This window comes from Buceros rhinoceros, unplaced genomic scaffold (assembly GCF_000710305.1).
Source record: "Buceros rhinoceros silvestris isolate BGI_N320 unplaced genomic scaffold, ASM71030v1 scaffold16318, whole genome shotgun sequence".
Taxonomy (NCBI): Eukaryota; Metazoa; Chordata; class Aves; order Bucerotiformes; family Bucerotidae; genus Buceros; species Buceros rhinoceros.
Window position 1 is genome coordinate 1 of NW_010425263.1, and position 27,077 is coordinate 27,077.

At 36.5% G+C, this 27,077-nt stretch overlaps 1 protein-coding gene across 1 annotated transcript in view; it reads right to left on the minus strand.

Moving 5' to 3' along the window:
* Positions 1 to 3,091: 3,091 nt before the first annotated feature.
* The window catches only part of LOC104497795 (G-protein coupled receptor 98-like), a gene marked incomplete at its 3' end in the record, with an annotated part of 55,127 nt that continues 31,141 nt past the window's right edge, over positions 3,092 to 27,077 (minus strand). Inside the window, exons 18-34 of the mRNA XM_010141078.1 lie at positions 24,571 to 24,697; positions 23,582 to 23,799; positions 22,026 to 22,769; positions 19,604 to 19,977; positions 17,645 to 17,821; positions 16,091 to 16,271; positions 15,320 to 15,522; positions 14,601 to 14,730; positions 12,396 to 12,476; positions 10,938 to 11,077; positions 10,040 to 10,649; positions 8,871 to 9,086; positions 7,947 to 8,162; positions 6,649 to 6,893; positions 6,270 to 6,451; positions 4,723 to 5,534; positions 3,092 to 3,301 (exon numbers count right to left, since the gene is read on the minus strand). Of these exons, the coding sequence (XP_010139380.1) occupies positions 3,092 to 3,301; positions 4,723 to 5,534; positions 6,270 to 6,451; positions 6,649 to 6,893; positions 7,947 to 8,162; positions 8,871 to 9,086; positions 10,040 to 10,649; positions 10,938 to 11,077; positions 12,396 to 12,476; positions 14,601 to 14,730; positions 15,320 to 15,522; positions 16,091 to 16,271; positions 17,645 to 17,821; positions 19,604 to 19,977; positions 22,026 to 22,769; positions 23,582 to 23,799; positions 24,571 to 24,697 (4,866 nt within the window). The remainder of the gene's footprint in view (positions 3,302 to 4,722; positions 5,535 to 6,269; positions 6,452 to 6,648; positions 6,894 to 7,946; positions 8,163 to 8,870; positions 9,087 to 10,039; positions 10,650 to 10,937; positions 11,078 to 12,395; positions 12,477 to 14,600; positions 14,731 to 15,319; positions 15,523 to 16,090; positions 16,272 to 17,644; positions 17,822 to 19,603; positions 19,978 to 22,025; positions 22,770 to 23,581; positions 23,800 to 24,570; positions 24,698 to 27,077) is intronic.

A 27,077-nucleotide genomic window follows, 5' to 3' on the forward strand; every position in this document is an offset into this window, starting at 1 on the left:
TTTTAAATATAGTCAGGTGAAATTAACATGTAATATGAATATGAAATAGATCAGAAGGCAACATTTGTAATATTATGTATTATACATCCACATTAGAGGACAGGTGTTTGTCTACAAAATGTGAGCGTATTGCATCTGTATTGTCAATGGCATTTTTCAAGTGTGTGAGCATGTGCGTGTGTTCAAGTGTAAGTTTGCCAGTATGCACAGTGTTGCATCGGCTTTCAAAACAATGAAATATGCAGAAATCTATAATACTGAGATTCTTGGGAAATAATATATGAGATTTCTCTTGCTTACTGAAGAATGAAGAAAACTAAAGAAAAATTTGTTGAAATGTATTTTACTGATGCAGAAACAGAAATCTGAGAAACTTAGTTCCCTCTCCAACTATTTAAAAAGTCTTTCTTGTTATTGCTATAAAATGACTGGAATTATTTTTTCTCTGTTGTGAAATCTGGGAATAATTCCATCTTCTGACTTATGTTATGTCCATGCTTAGAACCAACCCTACTGAAAAATACTGAGATTTATTGGCTTCTTAGTCCATGGCATAAAGAATTGAGCAGCCCAGATAGTCTCTCTCATTAAATAATTTAGGTTAGGAAGCTCTATGGCTATGCTAGTATATTATTATACTATATTTTACTGCATGGCATTATTGTATAGCTAAAACCAGCAGGAACAATTCCAACATTTTCTATACGTGTTCTTTTCTTGGTAAGGAAATAGAGATAGGTGTATTTTGGCTATTAATGAGAGAGGTTTGAACAATTAACTTCAAGATACCTTAATAAAAATAATGAATATTGTGAAGAAATAATTTAAGAATTTTATACACATTTTCAAATGAACAGAATTAGTATGTGTTATTCAATATTTCAAACTTGTTAAGCCTTTGAGATGTATCAACATGCATATCTTTGCTTCTGAGAGAATAAAAGAATAAATGAATTCAAAATTCATTGACGTCACAAGGATTCCACTTCTACAGTCAGATAGCTGAGGATAGTCTGCCAGTTTACAGGTTTATCATATACAGCTAATTTATATCTTCTAACGCTGCATTGAAATTCATTCTATCTTACCCGAGAATATTGCACATCCATCACAAACAAATAAATAGAGAAAAATGGTAAATTTACTGCCATAGCAGAATGCACAATTCAGACAAAGCTTATTTCATACAATGAAATTTCGCTGAAGAATGGGACAAAACACTTTATCGTGCAGAAGGCTGTCCCTCTGTAATTCAAACACTAAGAAACTCGAAGTACAACTCACAATTACAGACCCCAAGCAGTTAGTTACTGACCCACGTTTCTTGGTTAACTTTACCAAAGTCTTCCGTATCCCTAACAGAAGGAAATACTAATACAAGTACTAATGGCTTTCTGAAGATTGAAAGTGTTATTAAGCTGATTTTGCTATTTTAATTTTTTAATATTCAACTACATTATCCATATCTTTAGATTTCTACATTTATCAAGGAGAAGAAGGGCTCAGCCATGCTCCTCTTCCTTATTTCACGCCACTGCAGTGCATTTTCCTCTAACACAGTCCCAGCCCCACAACTGTTGCATGCCTCTGCCTCTACTAAAATGCTACCCTTGCCCTCAATAAGGTGATCAATAATACACACAGCTTGAAAATAACACAGATTTTCTTGACAGGAATTGTTCAATAATATGATAAATACAAAATATTATTTGGATATATGTCTGATAAATTTTGATTTTATAATTAAAAAAGATACTAAAAATTAAGTACAAACACTGAAATAATCTAAAGGCCTCAGTTCATTCATTGTGGTTTTTTTTTTTTTATCAAAGGGAATTAGTTCTGCTGGTTTTTCTTGCTGTAGGACAATGCAGTATTTTTCACAAGCTGGAGGAATTGGAATCAAGTAATTTCCAAAGAATAGCAGAGTATTTCAGCTCCAAATGGCCAGCATTTGCTAGCACTATGAATAATATTTAACCAGTGGAAACTATTTGGGGTCATCGCAACCTTTGGGAATGAGGCGGTTTGTCTTAATTCGTTGTGCTCATTAATAGCTCTTCTTAGCCTGCCAGATTGCATCTGGCTTGTCAGGCGGATCAGAACCTTTAATGTAGAGGAACAAAGGATGAAAACTGGGCATACACCAGTGCAGAATTAACACAAAACTATCATAAAAACCAAAGGGCTACGATGTCCTTTCATTTCTGAGAAAAAAACAGAATATGTTTGGTTGAAAAAAACTTTTTTTTTCAAACAGAAAATGCAACACACACATTTCTGGACAGCACATGTCTGTTTGGTTAACTTTCCCTGCCCATCAGTTTACATGTCAGAGAAATATAATACTGCAATACACTGAGACTCCAGTGAAGGCTGCTGAAAACAATCACCATCAGTAGTGTTATCCTATTAAAAGCTGCATCAAAACTTAGATCAAGCAGGCAACTTGCTCTTTTAAAGCACTGGTAGAAAACTTTGATCCATATCACATTATTCTTGTTCCTTTTCAAATGTCATGACTGTTGACAGCAAGACTGCTACATACCTAAATCCACTACAAAAAAAACCCCATAAACAGCAAACTTTTAAACAACAGGTTATTGAGTCAGGAAGAGGGAAGATGTGATCCTAATCTTTCCGTGGGAGTGTTTTCTAGAAGACGTAAAGTGAAATGTAATTCACTCAAAGATATTAGCTTATTACTACTAATTGGTGTGTGATGGGACTTAACTACAGTTCTGGAACGTGGTTTAAATGAGTAAGACAAGAAATGCTAAGAGGATTCTTTGAAATGCAATACAGAGGGAAGCAAGACAGGATGTTCAGAAAAAAACCCAAAGCACAGATGATGATATATAAAATGGTTCTGGAAATGGTGTACTCATCCTTTCCATAAATTTCATTTTAGTGCTCTGCTTGCAAGAGTTACAAAATCAAGGAAATGCATGCCAAGTATGGGGTTATTCTCTCCTTGCTGGAATTCTCCGAAGAGTGATACAAACAACCTCTGTGAGCCATCATCAACAGAAAGCAGAGAGATGGGACCTAATGCTAAACAAACTAAGTGTGGTCAACACTAAGAACACACCTTCCCGGCCAATAACAGATCTTGAGGTTGTCTGGAAGCTAATAATTCCTGCCACATTGTCGCTTGCCAGAATAACCACTGTGACAGTGTCAAAACTGGGCAGAATCCGACTCCCTCCTTCAGTATGGACGAGGCTGATTATGATACTTTCATTATCCTCCGGCTCAGGATCATCTAAAATGGTCAGCAGGATCATTTTCTTCGTTTCCCCTACAAGGAGAAGAACATACACATATTTACACATATACATACATGTACATACCTGTACACATGTATGTATATGTATGTGCACGTGGAAATAAATTTTTTAAAAAGACAATCATCTCCTTTTGTAGGAAATACTTAAAAATTATAATAAAATCTAAATTATTAAAAAAGGTCATGAAGCATTTATTTGTTTACCTGAAAGTTACTGAATGTCATTAAATTTTATTCAACTACTACTGACAAGTTACACTAGGGCAATGTAATTATCAAATTATTAAATATACAATGTAGAAATTAATGATGCAGGCATCATTTCTGAATGTCCAGGATTATTTACCTGCATTACAAGTTCCCTGCTGACTTTCAAATTTAACTTAGAAAAGGGGAATGTCATTCCAAGTGCATAAGTTCTCTGAGGAACCATATTCCCAAGTATGCACACTCAATTTGAATATATTACTGTGCCAGCGAATGCTTTAAAATGGGTTATTGTTGTGGTAGTTACTTGTCTTCTGGACTATCAAAGAATAATAATGTAAAGAGCAAATCTGATCCATGTCCAGCCTCTACAATCTCTCACAACTTACAACTCAACCCTCTTGCTCAGTGCACGTGCATAATGTGTTTTATAATTACAAGAGTATCAGTTTACAAGGCAAACACATTTCTTGCTACCTTGTCTTTCAAAATATTTTGAAAACAGTTTTTACTAAACTTAGTACCGCCAATGTAATTACATGTCAGCTTCAGAATCATGGCTGGCAGCCCTTCCTTTGGGTTTGGACGATTTAGCTAACCAGAGAGCACACTAGAATCTTTATTAGGCTCCCACGAACAGCTTTCAAAATAACTGTTCAGTCTATTTAGACTTTGAAAATATAAAGTACACCTGTCATTCTACATGGTACTTGAATAAAATGTGCCACTGACTTAGTCCTCCTGTTTGCAAGTTTTTTGTAATACGCTGTTACAAAAGCAATACAATCTCAAAGACTAAAAGGAGATGTCATGAAAAATTAGCATTGCACTGACTTAGGGTTAAGAAAAGGCCAGTTAGACCTGACTCATTTTTCAAAATCCTTGATATAACAACTATCTTAAGCTTTAGTATTCCTTATTTATTTTGTTGAAAGGTAATCTCTAAGGCACATTGCAATATTTAATATTTTAATATTATTTTTAAAATTACTGAGATGTTTATCTTTTCATCTCTTTTTTTTCCTACTGCTGTGTATGTTCTGCAACATACTGCTATATGCTAATCAACTATATTCTTTGGAATACATACCCTGAGTTTTCAGGGAGGTTTAGCCTAAGAATAAGACATTATTTATCAAATCATCCAGAGAATTGAGTGCTTGTCAGGTTCTTTTTGTTTTTCCTTAATTTCGTAAAATAGGAGCTAGTGCAACACCTAGTCTCACCTTCAGCGAAGACCAGAATCTCACCAACACCCACAAAATCCAAATTTGGCGTAGCAGTCCCACCAACAACACGCCATTCCACTGTCACCTGTCCCAGGCTGCCTTCTGTCCTGTGTATCATTAGCTGCACGTTGGTCTGAGGACGTTCTTCTACTTCAATATACAGACCTTTCTCTGTCGCATTGGGACTTACACTGTAGATCTTAAATACTCCAAATGCATCTCCATTCATCATGATGATAACTGTGGAAGTATTTGGCTGTCCTACAGTTGGTTGATTTTTTAAGCTGGAAGAGCTGTTCATCAGTTCGACTTTCAAAATGGCTATAGTGAACTTCTCATCCAGCTCTGGCAGGCTGTCAGGGAGTATGGTAACTGTGAGATTTGCAAACTCTTCTCCCTCCTGCATTATGGCCTGCTGTCTTGTCGCAGATTCGTAGTCACTACCAGCGATAGCTCGTGTGCTGAAGAGAGCAGATGCACTGCTGATGTTTTTCTTGTATGTCCAGGATCCTGAAGTGTTGGTTAACAGGCTGATCTCTGAAGACAGCCAAAGGCAGACAGGAATCTCAGAGGCACTGGAAAATGTAAAGGCTGAACATGCTTTTTCTTTTAGGCACTGAATTGCGCAGGCATACAATGGGTCACTTGCTGCTGACACGTTCACTCTGGTCTTGGATGGTTGGACAGGAATTCCTTGTACAGGAGACTCGTACCAGGCCAGGATATCCTGACCTTGCTCAACAGCAAGAGCTACAACATCAGTCTCAGAAGTGCTGTAAAATATCTGCAGCTGACCAAATCGTCCGCCACTAAAAGACATTAAAATTAAAAAGTTGTATTAGTTGATAAAGTGTGTCTAATATTCTGTATGTTTCTGGGTTAAGAATAAAAGTGAACAAAATCCACTGGCCCTTCATGAATTGCTGAAAAGTTCCAAATAGCCAATTAAAGTGGATTCCCTTGCAGCTAGTACCAGAACAACGGAATTGTCACTTTTTGTGGATATTGAGTTTGATAATTTACATCTTGGGTAGCAGATTGTTAAGAATGCATGTTTGCTGACGTTGGTTTCTAGGAATTAGCTTGGGGTCAGCAAGGAACATAAAGCCTGTGCTGCCCAACCTTTCCATCCTTTCTCCTGAGTGTCCTCAGGATATCACATCACATACGTAAAACCTGGTTTCCTTTTCTTGTTTCTTTCAATCCCACAAGGGTTGACCCATCTCGTCCTCCAGTTCGAATCACAGGAGCAGGCTGTTGTGCAGCTTTAAATGATTTGATGATTAAATAGGCAAAATTAAACTTCACTATTTACATTAGGTTTATATTGTACATTACAATGTGTATTACATTTAGGTACTTTATATACATTTCTAAGAAGCAGACATCTAGTTAAAAAAAATACATATGAAATAAAAATGCATTGAGCCGGTAGATCAAGGAATTGATGCAAATACTTGTACAAGAGGAGCATGACATTTGAAATTATAGCCAAGACCAAAAAAAAAAAAAATAGACATAAATAAAGCAAACATTATACAAACCTTCGCCTGACTGTTATATTTGCAAGCAAATTTCTTTCTAGTGGCTCCTGAATTTGATATGATGATTGATGAAAGAAAACTGTGCCGTAAGGATTATCGTTGGCAGGTATTATAATATTTGCCACGCCATCTAACCCAATAGCACCACCGTTAGAGGCCCCAGTTAATTCTACACGGACAATCTCAAAAAGAGAAAAAAGGAAAAAAGAAATAATGCAGCTAAACAATTATTGGTATTTCTAACAATAATCAGAAGCAAAGTAAAATTTGAACTTCTTGTACCTTCCTGCCAGAACATTCCTTGCTTTTCTTTGCACACATTTCCATAACAAGTTAAAATTCTAATACTATCCAAGATAGACGTAACTGCTTTACTTACTTCTTCTATTTCTGGAACATCATCAGCCAGGATTTCCAATAGCAACATCTGAATGGCTTCCCCAGGGGCAAAACTAATATTACCCAAGGCGACCTGCAGGTCAGCATCAGCAGGATATCCACTAATGGTAGCAACCCACTGAACAGTAACGTTACCCAGAGTCCCAGCATTGCGGATTATTGGCAGATTTATGGATACTGATCCAATTTCGGGCTCCTCCACAGTGAATTTGGTAATCTGAAAAACTGAAGTACAGCACAGAAAGGTGTATTTCATTAACAATGGAATTGAAAGTAAATACATCAACTCCTGCAGTACTGTGCTTTCTTTCACTGGATTGCATTTATTTGCACAGTGAAATCACTTTTAATCAGTTTTAAACATAAAAGCAAGCTTTCAGTATTAACATTTTCTATACAGAGGAAATCTGCATGAAAATTAAGCCCTCATTCAAGAAGTTTTTTCCAATATACCCATTGTTTGAGGCTAACCATGACCTGTTTCTAAGCTCTCAGAAGACGATTTCATAATTACTCCTAGTAAAGAAACTCTTTTCATGTCACTTACTGAAGAAATAAGTCAACATATTCCATCTAAAATAGTATCAAGTCTTCCATATATTAAACTTACAGGTTTTAAGAATTAAGGTAATTAATTGCCCATCAGCAATTATTTACTTCTGACAGTTTTCTTTCCTTCCTCTACCTGCTTCCACTGACAAAATGACAAGAGGAATTAACTAGGGTACTGAAGGCAGAAAAGGGTAAGTCAAAGGAAAAAGCAGGAAAAAATATACTAAAAAAACTTTTATTGATAGTAACAGGCAGAAGGAAAACCAAAGTACTTGACAGAAAATAAGAGAATTTTGTATGTTTTCTCTCCATGTTTTTCAATTTCTCCAGATTTTTAAATCTGCTTTGCTGATTATATAGTAAAACAAAAATACCGAAGTATTTAAGCAACTGATACTAGAATACAGAAACTGGCTTAAGCCTATTGCAGAAACGCAGCACTTAAAGGATTTTAGTTTACCTTTTAAATTATTTTTTATCTCTTCTATCTCTACTGAGAGATTCCCAAATCTTGCTATAGCTGACTAAATACTGCCTAAATACTGTTTTTTATGTTAAAGCACCATTACTCTTTAATCACAAAGTTTATCTTTTCCTTTACTATCTTCATCCAGCCTTCCTCATCATTCCAAAAGTTTTTTTCCAGTTGCCCAGCAACAGCTCATCCACAAATAGCAGTAAGAATACTAATAGAACAGAGAAAATATGCCAATAAGACTCATTTACCAAAGGATCCAAACGGGTCATCAGAAGCCTCAATAGTTACAATTGCTCTAGTCAAAGATCCAAGCAAGGCTCCTCCTGTCGTTTGATTCAGCAACTGAACATAAAATGACTCCTCAACTTCTGGATTGATATCATTAATTATATAAATTGGCACAGCTTTACTTGTTTCTCCTTCGAGTAAAACAACATCTGATGAGGCTACACTGTAGTCCTCACCTAGATTTGTAGATGAAAAAACCAAAACAATAAAAAACAGAATATTGAGGCATTATGGTTCAGTGTATTGAACATCAGCAGTAATATTTATCTCTTTTTATGCTTATACATGCATTCCTCCGTGTTCATATGGGTCCTTTATCTTCAGACACAGAAAACAGTCTTTTTTTAATTTTCCATTGCCTTTTAGATATATTAATGGATTAAAATAAAACTCGGCTTGGCCAAAACAGAGTTTGCACTGTAGACCAAAAGGTAGTTACAAAGGTCCATTATTGACTTCCATTGTCAAGTCACACCACCGAAATGTTTGAGTCTTTGATTTCTAATTGCTCTCTGTTTCCAAGAGATGAAAGTGAACAGAGGCACCCTTGTCAAAGTAGATTTTAGTACAGAGCACATTTTGTGTGTAGACCTCCATTTAGGGAAACTTGTCTCTGAGAATGCCTAGATGAACAATGGAGAAACACAGTGAGGAGGTGGTGGGCTCCTAAGAAAACACGCTCCCCAATTCCTTCACCCACTTCTCTTGCTCAGTTCTTCAGTGGTCATGTCTCAGAGCTTTCTAGAAGCTGTCCACTTTTTCTGTGTACTTGTTATACAACAGTACATTCAACACACCCTTGTTTGCTTTGACTGCTGAAAGCACACAGTATGTTCTTTCCACTTTAACACAGACTGCACACTACTGATATTCTGATTTCTTACCAGCTGTTGCAGTTATTGGCATAGCTTTAAATTTCACAGAAACGTCTGCAAATAATCCCCCAGTTCTGGTCACGTTAATGATTGGTCCGACATAATTTTCAGCAACCCGCACAGCTGAAGCTGAAAGCTGAAGTGTTCCAAAAGCATCATCATTGGCATTGATAATTACATGAGCTATTGTCTCACCCACTAATCCAAGTCGAGGAGAATTTACAACTGAAAGGTAAAGAAAACTTAGTGAGCCGGTGCCTGAGATGCTTGCTGTCTATGGCTATAGAGTTCACAAATGTACATGTGAGTTTAGGGGTTAGTCACCACTAGCTTTCGACAAAATTCTCATTTTCAGAATTGGACAAAATGTAACTGCAAACTGCACCATGATACTTTTGGTGTTTGAATTAAATCATGGCAGAAAAAATCCCAGGTTTTAATAACTTACTATTCTGCCCTGCTGAGGAGCATACAAGCCATAATATTTTTGAAGAGGTGAAGTACTATGAAATAATTTGTTTATTTACTTCTTTGTCAATAAACCCAGTAGCGAGATCAATACAGGTCAAAAGAAATTCATTTTCCACTTGCTATGATGAAACAAGATTTCCACCTCCCAGAAGAATAAAATTTGAAGTTTTCCTTAACATCAAGATTAATCTGGAGCAGGGGCAGCAATTAGACATGCCAAGAAGCTTTGAAGCACAAATCAGGATGTACTGACCTTGATTTAGCGAAATGAGGGATGAAGCAAACATTCTCTACGCTAAAAAAGCAACATGCAGCTGTAACTCTACACCGCTTTATTTTTAAAAGACCTTTTTATCTTTCAATAAGCAGAACTAGCTTAGTTTCCTAATACTGAACTTCACAGAAACTACACCAGATGAACAGGTGTTAGTGCACAAAACCAATATTGTAACATATTCGGCCTGAAAGACTTTGAATGAGGCGATGCAAAAGGGATAAAGAAGTGCTCACCCATCCTTGACTAAATACTGCGCTAAAGGAAAAATATGCTGACAGCACACAAGGCAGGTAACTCAGAGGTTTCTTAACTACGCAGAATTCAGCAGAGGCAACAAATTTATCATATAACTTGTTGCATCTTATCCTATTAAATATAAATATTATGCCTCATACTTAAATTGTAGGTTTTACATGTGTAAGATACTTACTTGGCCGATCCTGTGCTTTCTCGATCAAAACAACAGTGCTTAGCTCCACAAAAACAGATTCTGACCTCTCAGGGTCGTCATCATCCAAAATAGGCAAAGATATTGTGGCCTCACTTTCACTGGCTGTGAAAATCACGTAACCTGTAATAGGTATATAATCTTTTCCCTCCACAGCTCTAACAATATCAGGTGGAAGAAAGGGTGACTTTTCATCGGCACCAATAGTTCTGTACGTTACCATTACTGTACCGAGGAGACCACCACGCCTTATTATTGTTAGGGAGATATTTTTTGTTTCTTCCTCTACTTTTACTGGTCTGTTTTGTTCAGAAAAGATGAAGACTCCATATGGATCATCATTAGCTAAAACAGTTAATGTTGCATTAGTATGGTTTCCAAGACGGCCACTGGAGACATTGATGATCAAAACTGAAAACACCTTATCCAGTTCAGGAACTTCATCAGGAGAAACCTGTACTGTAATGTTTGCTCTTGCTTGGCCAACGTCAAGTGTGACACTTCCATCCGTAGAGATCAGGTCTTTGGTAAGATCACAGACTATGATCCAGTGCAGTGTCACCTGAGACAAGGCCCCATGAGTTCTCATGACCTAAGTCAAAAATACAAAGATCTGCATTTTTTCTTGTATGAGAAAGGAAAACATAAAAGTATGGCAAGGAATTAAGGAAAGACATTGATGTGAATGGTTAAAAACAAAATCCTGATTTAAAAAAACAGGACAACTTTTATTATCTTAGCTTTTCTGAATTTGCTGTATCATCAACACTGTTATTTTAAGGTAGTGCTATTGCAAATATAAACAAGTAGAAGCAATTTTAAACCTGTAGATATTACTATTTACATCATTACAGTGATATGAGACTCAGAGCTTTCTAACCTGCAGGACAATATTGCTGTCTTCATCTTCAGGCTCAGTTCCATTTACCGACAGTGACTCAGTACTGAACTGAAATACACCATGAGCATCATCAGAAGCCTCAATAGTCACAAGGATGTGGGATGCAATTCCCAAGCTAGCTGTTGAGTGCAAGTTCCAAAAAGGGTTATTTTTTCTGCTATCTTTTCTTACATGAAAGAAACCACCTAAAGAAATATGTTATAAGAAATACACAGGAAATCACGACTGGAGTATCTATGGTGTTTTATCATGTTTTCTTTTGAAATGTATGATAATTATCCGCATGGATAAGGAACTGACTTTCAATAATGCAATGCTAGTAGACCTTCTATGGAACTATGCAACAAAAAAATAAAATAAATATGAATATTTTAAGCAAGGAAAAGAAATAAAACTACAGGTTTACTGAGTGAAAATGGAGCAGAAATTTAAGAGGGTGGGGAGTTATATGGTAAACCAAAGTGTAAGCAGAGAGATCAGATGAATGCAGGTCTCATCCCAGCATAAGCTGGAATGAAAAACAAAGCAATAACTTGTTATTGCTAAATCCTTATTCTAAAAAGATTGTTTTAGGTGAGATAATATTTGCTTCTCTAGAGACACAAAGAACCTGGTACTTAAGAAAGCCATTCCTGGAAAACAGGAAAAGGGAAACAGCACTTCAAATAAACCCAGGAAGCAACCAGGGTGGCTAAACCACAGACTTACTCTTAGATTCAAACGGAAATCTTTTGCATTTACAAATAAAATTGAAAATCAGGCTGTCACAGGGGAAGAAATTATTCAGTTTGGACAATGGTTGCTCATATAGCATTTTCAGGTCTGTGGGATTTAGTTTGAAGTCCTTTATTATCAAGGTTTTCCCTCAGATTTTTTGGTTTTTCTGCATCTTGTATTTTTTTATTTTCTCAGTATTAAACTATCTCTGTTTTCTGTATGTCATGACATAACGACTAACTTAAAGAGAAGGAATGAAAATCAAAACATTCCTTTATAAGATGTAACACAGTTGACTTTGATTCTCTGCATGTCAAAAATACTCTTAAAGTAACTTAAAGCACCTATCAAAGCATACACTCAGGTAATTTTTAAATTACCTTCAATTTAAAAAGTGTCTTTGTTATTTGCTCTCAAGAAAATTTGACAATTTTCAAACAAAAATAAAATTGCAAACTATACTTCTGATATTTGCTATATTGTGTTTTACAACCATATAATTCTGATGTTACTTTCTGTGTTACACTAAAAACCGACTTCTATTGAAATTTTGCCTTAATTAAAATGGAAAAGAATGTTTTTGACAGAACATTATGATAAATCTAAATTAATCACTTGCAACTGCAAATGAAGTAACACTATGACAAGTTGTGTCAGTACAGTAATTTACAAAGAATATTACAGTCAGCAATAAAAATAAGATTAATTGAAAAAGCTTACCATGTTGATGGACAGTTGGAAAGAAGAAATCCACGTTCCCATCACCACTACCACTGCCATCATTTCTAAAGAGCTCAGCAACTTTAAGATGACAGACATACAGATATATATACACATATATACATTTATAAATAAAGAGAAAGCAGAAAGTAATTAAAACATTTCTGGACACCACAAAAAGAGAGAGAATTATCCTAGAAAGGCATCAGTTTTGGATTGGAAAGTATACAGGGTTTCTGATAAAAGCCAGAAGAAGTGTTGGATGTGCCACCTTTTATTTAAATTACGGCATTGGAAATAGCAATGGGAGATCAGAAGGAAAGAAAACACATACACCTCTGTTTTCCCCTTTTGTTCTTTCTCTCTTTGTATTTCCTCTTTCTCAGTCTTAAATGAGGTCTGTCATGGAGAACTTTGGGGCTAAAACTCCGAGACTCTCTTAGTCTAGTATTTGCTCACAAAGCAAAAACATATGTCAGAAAGTTGGAAAAATCTGCAGAAAGCTTAAATAATGGAGATTTTACCCTAGGTTTTGTGCTTGCAGTGGTCTTGGAAAGAACAAAAAGAAGGTTTGTGTTAAAAGGTTATCTACCTAGTGAGTTACTAAAGAAAACTTACAGTTATCTTTAGTAACTCACTAGGTAACGACAGAAAGTTGGAAAAATCTGCAGAAAGCTTAAATAATGGAGATTTTACCCTAGGTTTTGTGCTTGCAGTGGTCTTGGAAAGAACAAAAAGAAGGTTTGTGTTAAAAGGTTATCTACCTAGTGAGTTACTAAAGATAACTGTAAGTTTTCTGACAAAACAAAAAATTTAAAGAAAAGTTCATTTAACAGAACAACTATTTGACCAAAAAGTCCATGTTCCTGAAAGGTCCTAAGCTTTTATCAAAAGGGTCTCTATGTTTCACCACCAACATTCAAGGCGGTATGATGTAACTTCCCAGAAGGCGTTACACCTGCATTTCTGAATCACTTTTAAAAAATAACATCAGTAAAAAGTCATTTTATGGCCGCCACCTTTTCACAGAATCATTTTGGTTGGAAGAGACCTTTAAGATCAAGTCCAGCTGCTGACCCAGCACTGCCAGATCATCACTAAATCATCTTCCTCAGCACCATCACATCTACCTCTTCTAAATATCTCTAGGTATGGTGACTCAACCACTTTCTTGGGCAGCCTGTTCCAGGGCTTGACAACCCTTTTAGTGAAGAAATTTTTCATAATATCCAACCTAAATGTCCCCTTGTACAACCTGAGGATGTTTCCTCTTGTCCTATTGCTTGTTGCTTCGGAGAACAGACTGACCCCCACCTCTCTACAACCCCCTTCAGGGAGTTGTAGAGAGAGAAGGTGTCCCCTGAGCCTCCTTTTCTCCAGTCTAAACAACCCCAGGGTCCCTCAGCCATCCTCATAGGACCTGTGCTCTTCACCATCTTAATTGCCCTTCTCTGGACATGTTCCAGCCCCTCAATGTCTTTCTTGGAATGAGGGGCCCAAAAAATGGAGGGTTTTTTCCTCCAACCAGCTTTATAACCAACCAGCTTTACTATTTCACTTAGAAATTTTCTCCAATGGAAACAAATTCTGTAAGGACTGAGTGGTTTTATGTGGCCAGAGCACTGTTTCTTGCCATCCCCTGTGAGACTAAAGTCTCACACCAGGATTTCCTTTGGGTGTTTTTCTTGTTCTTCTACTTCTCGAGCTCCGCTAACCCTCCTAGGCCTCCCAACACCTACAGTCTCCTATTGCTATGACACAGTCGAGTAAGTTAAATAGCCAGTGTATCACAATTCCTCTGATTTCACTAGGTAGGAGATAGAAACCCAGCTTTGTCTGTTTAGCCTTAAGTACTTTAAAAATACTGACAATTTTTTTAAAAAATATATTAATATAATTTTTACATTATTCTAATTCTCATACCCAACAATGAAATTATGGAATGTGAAAAGTAGCAATCACAATTATAACGATGTAACGCACAGTAATAATAAACTTTCTTTGGGATCTGGTGTTTTCCAGCAATGATTAACAAAATATCCAAAGAACAGTATTTTCCTAAGAAAAATCACAGCTGTCTGGGGGATGTGGGGGTGTTTGTCTTTAGAAATAACATGGAAATCATACACCTTAAGAAAGACACGATTTTAAAGCCTGAGTAGAGATCATGAAAAAACAACCAATGGGTTGGTGTATGTGCCTTACCTCCTCCCTCTGGGTTCAACAACTCCACTTTAAAAGTTTTTTCTAATTCAGGAATTGAGTTGTCGGTGATGTTAACAGTAATGTACTTGTATCTTTCTCCTGGCTGAAATTCCAGCGAACCCACAACAGCCTGAAATATGAAAGCTCTTCTCATCATCCATATATAAAAAAGAAACAGAACCTCGATTTTGTTTGTCTTTTTCAAAAGATCTGCTTTTCTTCTCCCAAGCTTTTAAAAAATCTGCTGAATCTTTGTTGGGAGAAAAAGGCATCTAAACTCATCTATATCTTTCTGCACAAATATCAGTTACACAAGCAAACAGATATGTATAGGTTATTTTGTTGAACATGTACAAATCCTAGTATGCACAAACATAATCTTAACCTGTACATGCACCTGAATGCTCCTAAAAGTCTGATGTACTCAGCAACAATATCCAATATTCGTGCTTGCTGCATTGACAAACCTCTTAAGAAAAAAAAAACAAAACCAGAGGCTTTTCCAGGGAAATACAACATGCTGCAGTGAAGGGAGGTAAAAGTCAGGTAATGATATGTCTTTTTGAAGTATTAGGTTCTCATTTATCACTGTGCCATATCAAAGTGTTTCTGTGCAAAGAAAGCATCATAGCTGGGCTAACATACTCAAACTGAAGGGTAACTGCAGGACAAATAACTCTAAATTATGAAATAATAACATGCCTTGGTAATGGCCATACCTGATAATCTTTAGGACTGAAAGCTGAGAGTGGCACTGTCCTATATTCCACCAGAACTGTTCCAAGAAGGCCTTGTGCACGAACTACCAGTAATCTGATGTGTCCAACTTCTTCTTTAATGGTAATATGGGGCACAGCAGAGGCAGGCAAAATCATTTCATCACCTGTCTGAGGAGGTGGCCCCACCAAGAACTGTAGCAGACCTGGCAGACAAGAGGTACTATTTACAGGGCATCTCACACCAAACTTAAATTCTGATAATAAATTAAAACAAAATTATTTATAATATTTATATTTAACATTCCTGAAATTAACAAGACTTTATTTATATGCTCTTAAAACTCAATCATGCTGTTTCCAGGGATGTGCCATCTACCTTCCTCACTTTCACTGATACCCATACCAGTCTTGGTAAAGCCACAGCACAACAATGAATTCTGCTCTTCCCAAAAGAGCCTCAGTATATGATAATAGAGGGTACTTATTAGTATAATAAGCATGCAGAAATGTCTCTCTTCATCAGGAATTTTCATCTGAGAAAAACTTGCACAGGATCAACTACCTGGCCTGTTTGGTCAGGTCAGCTTTGATGCCTTTTCAAAATATTCAAGAATAACTAACTCAGCCTTCACTCTTGTATAAAAAGTATGCATTAATCTCAAGTTAGATAGAGTGGAATACTTGGCATTGCTTTCTCAACTATCAAGACTAAACAGATTTAGAACTATACAAGTATATGCATCAAGACTGTATCATCTCCACAATTTTTACCATATGGGTGGTCACTGGCTTTGATGCTGATATCAGTAGTTTCCTTTTCTGGATCTATACTTGCTCCGCTGGTGGGAGTTGAACCTAGTTTTCCATCTCCAGACACTGCAGAGACTAATGTCACACGAAAATACTCATTTAGCTCCGGAATGTCATCATCAGTAACATGCAAATTTAAGACCTAGAGAAGGACCAAATCATGGATAAATCAAACCATGCAAAATACATCATTTCTGAGTTTCACAACCCCCAAAGTCTTTGGTTAGTCAGTCAGCTCTATCTGCTGTGTATCTATTCTGAAAGTAATGTAGAAAATATTTTTGTTTTCCAAGTAATATAACCTAACTTCCAGGATAATATTTTATGTTTAGAATATGCATTCCACAAACAACTTTACCAAGCTGCCAGAGATGGAAGGCATGTTTTCTTAAGCGCTCCAAGTTACATCAACATATAACCAATTAATCAATTGGTTAATCAACCAAGTAATCAATTATTCGTTATCAACTTTAACAAGGGAATAGTTTAAATTGTGTATATTGAAAATCAAAAATCTGATAGGTTTCAGAATTGTGAAGAAATCATTCTTCTGAAGAGACATCACAGTGATTAATCCAATTTAGAGAGCAAGTAAAGCAAGGTTTTTATGCCACCTTACACCTGAGACTGCAGATCATACTATTAATTAACACAACATGCTCCACACAGGCTAACATATTCACCTCAGACAATTCCAGCTTTCTATATATTATGACACAATTAGACAAACATAGAATAAAAAAGGTGTAAGTGTGAACAAACCATTTTCAGATATCACAGGCTTTTGCCAAGTTCTAATCACTTTGTTTAACTGGGACCAGAACTACAGTTCTAGTGGAGCCACTGGGATCCTTTCCAACAGTGTCAGTGGGTGTCAAGTCAGACCATAGAATGATAATAGTAAACCTAAGTAACAATTCACCCTATTTCATGAACACTAACAGAAAACACACAGTATTTGTACAGTATTTTGGTCCCACATCTTCAAATAAATGTGAAAATCCTCTGCTAGGGGGTTGGGATCAAATTCATGGAAACAGAATAAGCAAAAGGGACAGAATGTGGCCAGCAGCGGTTGCAAGACACTTGATTACAGCAGTGAACTTTACTGCTCTCTATTTAATTGATGAGGAGAAAAATCAGATCAAAATCTATTTTCCAGTTTCAAAGGAAGCTAGATTCACCATTTCAGCCCAGAGCTAGCTACACTTCAGGTGTTTATATAGATATACAGAAACCTAATATATACATGTATGTAAACATATGTCATATATTATGAGCATTCAAACATACATGCAGACATGGTGACCCCTGAACTGAGATACAAACAGACCTATAAGCATCTACCACATAATTTCTTAGTTGTCAGGAGTGAAAAAAACGTTGCAAAAAATAACAGAAGCCATAAGGAGGAAATACTTTCTAGTATGAAAACCATCCAGGCACCCTCAAAAGGTGTTTTCCAGCAGGTCTGCAAAGGTCAGGATGAATAGTTAATAGGAAGGTAGAGTTTACCTCTGATCTCTGCCAAGGAAGGAATGTGATCGTGCCACTGCTGTTAGAAAAATCGGTAACAGAGTAATTAATGCCAGTGGAATCAACCTGTGAGATAATGTAATTTATATATACGTAGTCAAGGGCTCCCCTTGTACGCTCCACCACACATGATATGGTGGAACCCTCATCAGCAATCTGGAAGAAAGTAAGAAATTGAAATGTTTGTTACTGCCACAGTAAATCAAAGCAATAAATGCAAAACATGGAATTCTCTCACGCTAGTCAAATCTCAGGTAAAAAAATGCTGTCATGTTACTTCCAGCACTTTGGAGTGGTAGGAAGCGGAAACTGAACTTGACGGTGGTCAGCACAATGTTAGCGGAATTTGCAACAGCTTCTGGAAACTCCCTGAGAACTATAGAGGTAAGTCAATAACTATAGAAACAAATAAACTTGTTTGTTTTGGACACTATCTCCTCCCCCAAACTACATGTCAAAAATAGGATCAATATGCTTGAAAGGTACATGTCAAAAGCAAAGGAAATGATTGGGTTTTATTAATGTCAATTAATTTAATTTTCATTAGCAATAATTTGAAGAAAGTTTTGGATTCCCCAAACAGAAACACTATAAAAAAAATATAGATACGATAAATTAAACTATGCTATCATCATTCAGGAAACACTTTGAAAATTTTTCTGTGCTACAGTTCTCTTTACAATTCTGTCTTCACAGAGAACATGACTTCAGCGACGACAATTTTATGCATTTGGAACAAAGCAGGTATTGATACTGCCCATATATTTTAGAAAATTATGATACTAGAACTAAAAGAGAAAGTAATTTCATTTGAAAGCTGCCAGAAAGGCCAAAGCTATCTTAAGCATTAGATAGCTGTACAGATACCACGTATGCCTTCAGCTGCCTGGCAGACAGGTATGCACATGTACTACCTATAAAACAGTGCTTTGTGTCTGAATCCTCACTGAGAGCTCTAATACCTCCCTGGTGGAATGGACGTAAGGTAAGTGCAAAGCAATTAACATGCCATGTTAATTTTTAATTTTGCCTCACGGTTGGTTGGTGATCTGTGGCACCACAGCATTATCGGTGGCATTTGAAACTGAAGAAATCTATTATCAAAGCATGTGGTAGGCACTTAGAAAGCAAACTGACCCAAACTGGAGACCGACATCACTCAGTCAAGAGGTTTACTTTCAAACACATCATAAACACTTTAATGATAAAGAATATAATTAAAAGGTCACAAGAGTTCCAAAACTGGAAACTATTCTGAAAATATTTCCCAAATAACTCAATACCGATAGAAACATGTGCCATGACTTTCTCCCTCATAATTGATTAAAGAAGTAAAGATTAATTATGTTTATTCCAATCCTTAAAAAAAAAGCAAGTCTATATCTTCAAAGAACAATCTAAATTTTTTTTAAAAAGCAACTCACAGCCAGTATCAACTGACTTCACACCAAACATATGCAATTTACACATAATGACAGCAAATGATTGTGGAAAAATACATCACAACTTGTAATTGTATGACCTATAGTAAAATTATTTCAAACATATCATGTAAAACAGAAAAACAAAGTAAAACTTTGTAATAATTCATTCTCTAAAAAAGAAAACCAAAACTTACATTTTAATTGATAACCCGTCTCAGATGTGACAGCAGTAGGGGGAATAAATGTTGTAAAAAAACCTGTCTTCAGTTTTTGTAATAAAACCTATTTTCTTAACAAAAATAATTTTGGGGAATTTCTACAAAAGATGTTGCAAATGCCAGTGAGACTGAGGCTCTGTTACCAGAACTTACACATTTCCAAATTCTAGAAAAACGTTGCTTAGGCTCCGGAAACTAACAATGTGAAACCAAGGCCCTGTGCAGGTCAACTGGTGTTGCCATTAATTTTTCTGTGGCCAGAGCTTCACCTATAATAATCCTTATGAACACTTTACCTCAGGAATACATGCTCCAGTGAAGCCAAATAAACCATTAGCATTATCACTTTTCTGTATTCTTAATCTTGCTGTGGTATTTTCTTGTGAAATTCGAGCTCCACCACGCACAGAAATGAGCTTCAGGATGAATAACTCCTCTCCTTCTTCCTCTTTGTCATCTTTCGCAGACACGATGAATGATTTATTGGTCTCTCCTTGCCGATACTCCAAATACCCAGAGACAGGGTGGACATCACTCTTTGCAGGAGTTGCATGGAGTTCGTAGATCTCTGCTCGTGTCAATTTACGCTCATAAAGCCTTACATCCTGCATTAGCCCTGTGTATCGACTGCTGCCATTGATTCCTGCTCCAATTCTTACTATTCCTGGACCTGAGAAGGCAAATGCAATTTTCCTCACGTTATTGTATTACAGCTGTAATTGTTAAAAATCAATGGCAAACTGTTTATTATCCCTGGATTAAGAATCATACTCATCTTGAAAAACAAAATCAAGAGGTTCCTCAAGAGGAGGTTCCTCGCAGTGTTACAGGTAGATCATCACAGGTCAGACAACTCCATCCTAGACTGCTCAGGTTTTTCACCCTAGTAGTTCTACCACATTGTCACTGTCCCTCATTTTAAGGAGGCTTGGAAACCTCTCTCTCCATTAGAGATTTGCAGGGCACAACGGCAACCCCTCTCAGCTTCTGCTTTGCTAAACAGACTCTACTTCGTCTCTCTCTGCCAGGACGTTGAATTAGTTTTAATGATACTCATCATCACTGCATTGGCCCTTCTGGACATGCTTTTCCAGTATACAGACTTCAGAAATGTACACTGAATTCCAAATCCTTTTTACAACAGCATTAATATTTCTTTATCTCCAAACAATTATCCTGCTCAGTAAATCATAGGATCACATCTGCCTTTTCACAAATCTACTCAGCTGGAAGCTCACACTCGTTTCTGCTGTGCTAAACCACATAGCTATCTCTTTTTTCTAGCAGTTTTCTGGTTTTGGAAGAAGTTTTGCTCTTGAATATACTGGCATACACGTGACACTGTCAGTTCTAGAGACAAGTAACCACAGCAACTCAAAATGGTCCCAGGGCACAAAGTGGAGGATGGTGAGAAAAATCAGGCTATTGTGCTCACCACTGTGTAGTATCCAACATTAAATGGAGAGAGATGTACTTGTACTTGTAGTACCTCCAGACAGAGGTGCCATTTCATGCCATTTCTGCTAATACAGAAAATTTATGACGACTCAGACATATCCCTCTAAGAAGAAAAGCATTTTTGCATTTCACACACTTTTGTTTTAGAAACTGAAGGGGGAAAAAAAAAAAAAAAAAATCCTTTCTCGGCTTCAGTACTGTAAGTCTCATGGAAATTAGTAATTGCAGAGGCACTCCTTTCTTGCAGAGGGCAAATATATTTCCGAGAATTCAATCACTGGAAATGTACAGGCAAAAATAAAATCCTACACTATACAATTAGTGAAATCTCCTCTCTATTCTCACTCTGTGTATGCAGATGTGTGTAGATGTATATGCATTTAACATCACTGTATTTTTTTTTAATTCTCATTCTTCAATGACAGAAAAGGAGTTTGTATTTAAGAATTTTATAATCATTCACTGCCTGTCACCACCAAAGAAGACATGTGAAACTGAAAGCAAGAAAGGGAAAAGGGTGGAGATGACCTCCGAGAAAAATAAAAGCATGTGGAAGCATGGGAAACTGCAAAAGGAAAGGTAAACATAAATGTGTTCCAAACCACATAATATCTGACTTTGTAAAGGAATTGTCTCTGGTCACTGCTATGCTAGTTCAGAGCGTAACTTTCACAGAGTGGAAGTCCATGATGGTTACCTATGACTAAAATTGCATGTGGGACTATGCAGTTAGAAGTACACATGATAACATTCCTTGGAACAGTACTACTAAACTCATAGGCATGATTTTCATATACCATATAAATAAATACTAATCTACACCCTGAGAAATTCTATTGCTTACAAAGTACTAACTTACTTGTAATACAATACACACCTAGAAAAATAATTATTGTATTTTGTATCAGAAACTGAGAGAAAAAAAAGTTCTCTCTCAGGTGCGGTACTGTAAATCTTATGGAAATTATTAATTACAAACATATATAACTGTACATATACATAATAAGCATACATACATTTATTATTAATTATTATTTTCAAATTATTGCACTCCAAGCTCTGTTATACTTTTTCATCTTTTCGAACTTTCCCAGCTCTAATTTCCATGTGCCTTTTGAACATCTGAATTTTCTATCCATTCTTTTCAATTAACTAACTGTAGTAATTTCAGTATCTTGCAAACACTTGTCAAGGAGCTACCTCTTCTATACATTGTAGACCTTTACACATGGAGAAAAATAATGCAGACTATTGGCTCACCATCAGCTATTGCTTCTCCTTTAAGGCTCTTCATTCCTCCCAGAACTGGAACTCCATCCATGTAAAATTCAATTATACTTTCATCCAGAGTAATTAGAAGGTGAAGCCAAGTACTTTCATCCAGATACTTCAGGACTGCTGCTTTAGCCATATATGTCAAATTGGATCCTAGTGCTGTATAATGAAGCACTACAGAAATGTGAGAATCATTTGTTTGGATTTTCATGCCATAATATAAGGTCCCATTATCATCATCCTTTTCAACTATATAACCATCAGTACTGACGTTAGGAATTAACCATGCCGAAAATGTAAAATTGGTCACGGCAGTATTTCCATCATACAGGTATTCTGGACTAATAATCCCAAACGCATCCTCTTTTCCACTAAAATACAAAGCATCTGTTCCACTGTGGTGGCGCCTCATGTGTGGCTGAGATTGTACAGAACTTGGAAATGATCCCAGCAACAAGAAGTCCACCATTGATGGCAGCCCAGCTTGGAATGTACTAGACAGTATTTCCCAACCTAAACGGACAACACCAAAGGTGCCTTGTTGTCTCCAGATGGTAAAGTCTGTAATATAGGAGAGATCATCTTCAGAAAGAACATCTTCTGCTATCTCTCTGTCCTGGCTCTCTGGATCTATAACAAAGACTCCGAAGGGGTCATCATTGAATGGGATCATCACAGTTACAGCAAGGCTTGTTTGAGATAACTGACCACCAGGACCGGGAGATCCACCTATATAATGGAAGTTAGAGCACAAGTTACTTGTTGGTTTCAAACAACACAATCTGAAAAATGTTACTAGAGTAGTTAAATTTAATAAAATGTTTCTAAAAAGGCTTAAGTTTGCTTTAAAGAGCTCCTGAACTCTTATAAAATGCTCTGATTTAATAACAACATAATTTAACTCTGTTTTTTAAAAACACTATAGTGACAATTTTCACAAAGCACTATGTTCTTTTTCAACTGCTTTTCAACAAGTTTGTCTTCCTACTAAAACAAGATTAGCTCCAGTTTTTCTGACTTAGTCAACGAGACAGGTTACCTGTCTCATTGTGATTCATTTGAAAAACATGGGGCCAAATTCAGTTCTTATACTACTCCAAGATTTACATGCATATGGAATGACAAAATTTGGCCTATTGCCTCTGAAACAGAAGCAGAGACACCTTGGAAAATCAGGAACCTGTTGTGTATTAAAACCACTGCCAAGTCCTGCCGTTAGTCACCCATTCCTTTAACAGCTTTATTTTTTCTTTACTAGCTTTATTTTTTCTTCAATTACATGAAGATCAACACCTCTGAAATCACCAGGCAGCCTGACCTTTGTAAAAGTTGGATCACCAAATTGTACTAACTGAGTAGCTAAAATCACACACCTAAATTCAGATTAAATGAAAAATAAAACCTAAACCTTACCAGAAAAGTATAGTATATCAAGACATGATTCAAGGTAAAGATCTTTCCACTGTTGGTTTCTTTTTGGTTGATAAAACATAATCCTTTTCTACCAGATATGAAGGGAATGGTGATACGGAAGACAATACCTGAAGCATTCACCAACTGTAGAACGTAAAATTCATTGAATTCAGGAATTCTATCTGAAATAGCATGGAGTGTTATTGGCTTTGATCTTTCACCATCCATAAAGTACACAGTCCCATAAGTTCCATAGAACTCTTCTCCAGGCCTCAGTGCAGAATCATTATCAAACAGCTGCCAGGTCAACGAGACATTGCCAAAATGTCCTCTGTGTCTCAAGATCCTATTCAGGGATACAGAGAGAGAGAATGCTCTGGCAGGTATGCATCAGCAAGGGAAAACACAATTACACTGACCTCTCTTCTGTGAAAAATAATATAGAACATTCTAAACAGCCATGATGAATAAATACAACCATGAACAATGATATAATCCTCTTTGAAGTCATGCAGTTTCACAGTATAATTCCACTCAACGTGGAAGTACTCCTGTGGTGTAACAGCTACCCTAGGAAAAAAAGCAACAAGTGCAGGACCATGCAAATTAGTAAAGTTAAGCTAATCAGTTACTCAGGCACTTCTATTATGTAAATAATAAATACGCATTTAAGGAAGAGTTTAAGGAGGCTTGATGCAGAAATGTAAGGATAAATGTTTGTGATTAAATGTAGATGACTCCCTTGTCTAAGGCTGGACAGGTACATCAATTTTTAATGTTAACTTGCTTCTTCATTAGCCCAGGTTATATTCTGCTTAATCATCTGGATTCTTCTGTATCTAAAGCCTACTGAGGATATAAAAAAATCAATGCTGTAGTCTTTTCTTTATTTACATTTTAACATGCATTTCTGTATACATTTTAATATGGACAGTCTACTTGACAATATAATATTTGATATCTCCAATATGTTTACAAACAATTTAATCCAATTTTTTTTCTTCAATACATTTTTATAAATGCAAACCTGTATGGGATTAGATCAAGGTACTACCCATAAAGTGCCATATACATTAGTTCAGAAGAGGTGTAAAAGCATTATTTCAAAGTCACTCACAAAAAATTGTTACTTTTGCCTTCTTCCACCGGCTTCTCTAAAGGTTCCAAAGAGAAAATTCCATTAGGATCATCATTTGCTTCAATAATAACTGTAGCCACTCCAGCTTTAAAGATAACAGTATCCCCTAAAAAGAGAGTCATTAATCATATCAAAACTGGAATCAGAAATGGAAGTAATTCTAAAACTGAATGTATTTCCTTCTCACACCAACTGCTTTTATGCAAACAAAGAACTGAACAGTGATAAAACAGTGAAAACCAGTATTTGAGCTTTTCAGTAACAGGCAAACAGAGTTAAAATACTTAGGTAGCATCTCATGAAGAGAGCAATACATAAGAGTTGCAGGAAAAAATGAAAGTGAAATGACCAGAGAAGATGTGATTCTGAGCAGAAAGGATTGTATGAGAGGTATTATTTGTGTTTGATCAACTGCTCAAGTAAAAAGAAAAAGATATGTATTCAGATATCCCAGCACTCCTTTAGACCTAGAATAGAAATATTGCTTTTAAACTCAATAAAATGTAAGAGTAATGTCTAAGAGTTTTTTCATACCCATATCACACCCTATCTGAAAGGAAAACTATAAGATACCTGTGAAGCAGAGTGGAAGCTAGTAGGATTTCTGCATGTATGTTAGCACTAGAGGGACATTCTAACACCCTTCCATGTCCACAGCCATACATTATGTTTCCAACCCCATCTTATTTTTGACTCTGTTTAAGAGCATTAGACTAGCTTTTGTTTCAAACAACGTGTTTATTGTTTTAATCTCATATACCTTTATCTGTATTTTCTATGAAACAGTCCAACATAATTTTCAAAAGGGTTGTAAGTATCAAGGCCAATATATGCAACATATCACAGAAAGAAATGTATTTTTGCTGCTTCAGGAATACATATAGAAATATTGTGTATTCTTAGTGAAAGAGGGGAGACTTAGATTAGATTTAAGGAAGAAGTTCTTCACTATGAGAGTGGTGGCTCAGGTTGCCCCATCCCTGCAATTGTTCAAGGCCAGGTTGGAAAGGGCTCTGAGCAACCTGGTCTAGTGGAAGGTGTCCCTGCCCATGGCAGGGGGTTTGGAACTAGATGATATTTAAAGTCTCTTCCAACCCATAGAACCATTCTGTCTCCCGAAAAGCTGCAGAATGATGTGATCTTCCTTTTAGAGGCAAAGGAAGTCTGCAGCTACCCTGTAACGTAGGACCATGTGCCAGGAGGAAAGCCATCATGTGCTCCCAAGAGAGTGGCATGAGAAAATACCAGTAGACCATGAAGAAAGGAAAGTAGAAAGAGATCACTGAAGAGAAAATTTAAGAAGGGAAAAGAATGGTTTTGTCCAATCATTTCCATAAGGTTGATGTTCTGTAAGGGACCTGGGTACTAGTGTGAATGCTGGCTGGCCTCAGGAAACACACATGCTATCTTATACTCAAAATTGCTAAAAATTCCTTTCTGATTCTCTGGCTGCCTACTACCAGGGCTGCCTACTACTCTGGCTTTCTGGCTGCCTACTACTGAATCTGTCTAGGGCAGATTCAGTTCGAGATCAATGAATCCCTGTCAGCAGTTCATAGACCAGCCACAGGGTGTCCACTTTGGTGTGACCTGAACCACTCTTAGTCTTACTGTCTGTGGAGGCTAGACCATTATAGACTATAATGAGCTCTACGACACTTAGTAGTATGAATATCTAAATGAAGAAAATCGGTGTTTCCTTATCTGAATCGAATCCCTGGAGAGTATGTTACTTTGTGAACCTACCACACAATCTAATGTGAAGATATAGTCTGATGTTAGAAAGAAGTGTGAAAAAAGTGTGGAAGGTTTCCTTTCAAATTACAGCCCCTCTAGTCTCAGCCATCATTTTGATGGCTTATCCAATTCAGTTTTGGTTTGCACTGCAAGGATATGCAGTGCATTCACAGACTGTTATTACCTCTCAGCCACAGAATAACAACAACTGAAGCACAGTAAATCATTAAAACTTGCAAACACAATTGTAGACAGCTCTCTGACAACATCTTGAGTTTTGGCAGGGCTAGGGGTAGGTAGGTTCTTTATCAAGCAAGTAAAGCCCAGGAATATTTACCCATTTCTTACATTCAACTTATATTTTCCTATCAATATTACACAGCAGTGATGGTTTACTCCAGAAGATGTCTTTTTAAAAAAATAGGAATGCACTGAATAATTTTGCATCATTTCCTGCTAAATTATAACCCTTTTTTTAAGAAAAAAAAAAGAAGACATTGTTATTTCTAAGATAATAAACCCATTCTTTGCTGGTGGTACATGGGGTAATTTTAACATATTTTTGTGTAGATTGAGCCTTGTAAAATTATAATGTCAGACTGAAAATAATGTTTGCATACACTGCACTACTACAAAAATAAAAGAGACCAATTTACATGGTTTTGCTCTAAAATAAGTTCTTTTTGTTTTTGCAGAAATCAGACAGTTGTGTAGTATACACTGGAGCAGGGCAAAAAAATCCAAACCAA